General features: G+C 45.2%; 1 protein-coding gene across 1 annotated transcript; it reads left to right on the top strand.

Moving 5' to 3' along the window:
* The first annotated feature begins 181 nt into the window (after window positions 1-181).
* Window positions 182-1,299, top strand: LOC104490817 (KAT8 regulatory NSL complex subunit 1-like protein). Its single transcript, XM_010133154.1, has one exon. The coding sequence runs from the start codon at window positions 208-210 to the stop codon at window positions 1,297-1,299; it is 1,092 nt and encodes a 363-aa protein (XP_010131456.1). The 5' UTR covers window positions 182-207.
* Window positions 1,300-1,479: the final 180 nt, after the last annotated feature.

The following is a 1,479-nucleotide window of genomic DNA, read 5'->3' as shown; positions in this document are numbered from 1 at the left end:
GTGTTCCTGTTTAACTTGGGAGGGAACATTGTCTGTGTTCTTTAGATAATGTCCTTTCTTTTTATGGAACCTTTCAATAATGTTGAAATGTTGAAATAATGAAATGTCTGTCAATGTTGTTGTATTTGTACCCTGTCATGAAAATGAGAAAATTGACATGGCCCATGTTGTTTTCAGGTTTGCTGTAAGATACCTACTGTAGCTATAATGACACCAGCCCTCAGAGAGGCAGCAACAAAAGGTCATGGTATCCACTTGTCGCCTTCTTTGTCCTCTAGAGCTATGGAGTCTGATACAGCTTTGTGCATGGAAAATTCCAGAGCAGTGGAAGAGAAGATAAAAGAGGACTCCATCGCACAGATTACTTGCTCAGTCCTGGGGTTGCCCCCTGCTGAGCCCAACCTCAGGAATGATATCTTCAGTGTGCAGCGTTTTGGTTCTCCACAGTCCTCCAAGCGCTATCAGTCTGTCTTGCTAATGACTACAAATTCTGCGTTTAGCAACAAAACCGGTAAGCAAACGAAAGCAGGAGAGCCCGACTGCTCCAGGATGAGAAATTCGTTACATAATGGTGCTGACACATCACTCGGTCAGATTAGTCATTCAGAACCTGAGGAACAGGTCAAAGGGGAAACATTCTCAGAGACCGCATCTCCAAATCTGGCAGAAGCGCAGAGACTTTCGGATTCAAATGTAACTGAATCCAGTAGCGCGGAAGAAATGCAGCTTTTAAATAGTAAATGGTACAAGAAGAATGGTTTTTTGGGTAGGGCTTTGGAAGTCTGCACTGAAACAATAAAAGGGGATTTATTACACCAAATTCTTCATGGGCCTTCAGAAGGGATTGTGAGCTGCACCCGGGAGGAGGTGTATGCTCGCTTACTCCAGTGTGTCACTAAGCAACAAATGGAAATCAGTCATGCCAAAAGAACTCAGAAACGTTTACAAATGCTCCTGGCAAAGCATGCTATCAAACACTGTGATCAGCAGCTGAAAAGCTTCGTGAAACATCAGCTACAAAGAATGAAGGTGTTCCATGAGCCAGCCAGATTTTTGAGCAGTAGTTCCCTCAGGTGCACTGAAGGTTGGCCAGAAAACAACACAACTACTTTGGAGAGCAGTTCGACTACAGACATACTGAATGGAGTTAGCATTGCACCAGGTGAAATCCGGAGGTTTGCACTTTCTACCGGAGGGCTGCTGTCTCGCGTGGAGAAGGATCTGGACTCTGATGCAACGTGTAGCAGCTCAGATGAAGATGGTGAGGAACAGACTGTAAGAACAACTGTGGAAGCGTAAGTGTTAAATTCCTGCTAGACTCATGTGCTCCATGCTTATAAATCAAGATGGAAGGGTCTAGACCTGCAGATTCCTTCTTGCGTGAGTAACCTCACTCAGTAGATGGTCCTGCTGAAATCAGCAGGGCTGCCTGTGAGAGCTAACATTGGCAGGGGGGCAGAGGAAGGCCCTCTCATTAAC

Source organism: Buceros rhinoceros, unplaced genomic scaffold (assembly GCF_000710305.1).
Source record: "Buceros rhinoceros silvestris isolate BGI_N320 unplaced genomic scaffold, ASM71030v1 scaffold44543, whole genome shotgun sequence".
Taxonomy (NCBI): domain Eukaryota; kingdom Metazoa; phylum Chordata; class Aves; order Bucerotiformes; family Bucerotidae; genus Buceros; species Buceros rhinoceros.
This window is presented reverse-complemented; position numbering and strand designations above follow the sequence as displayed.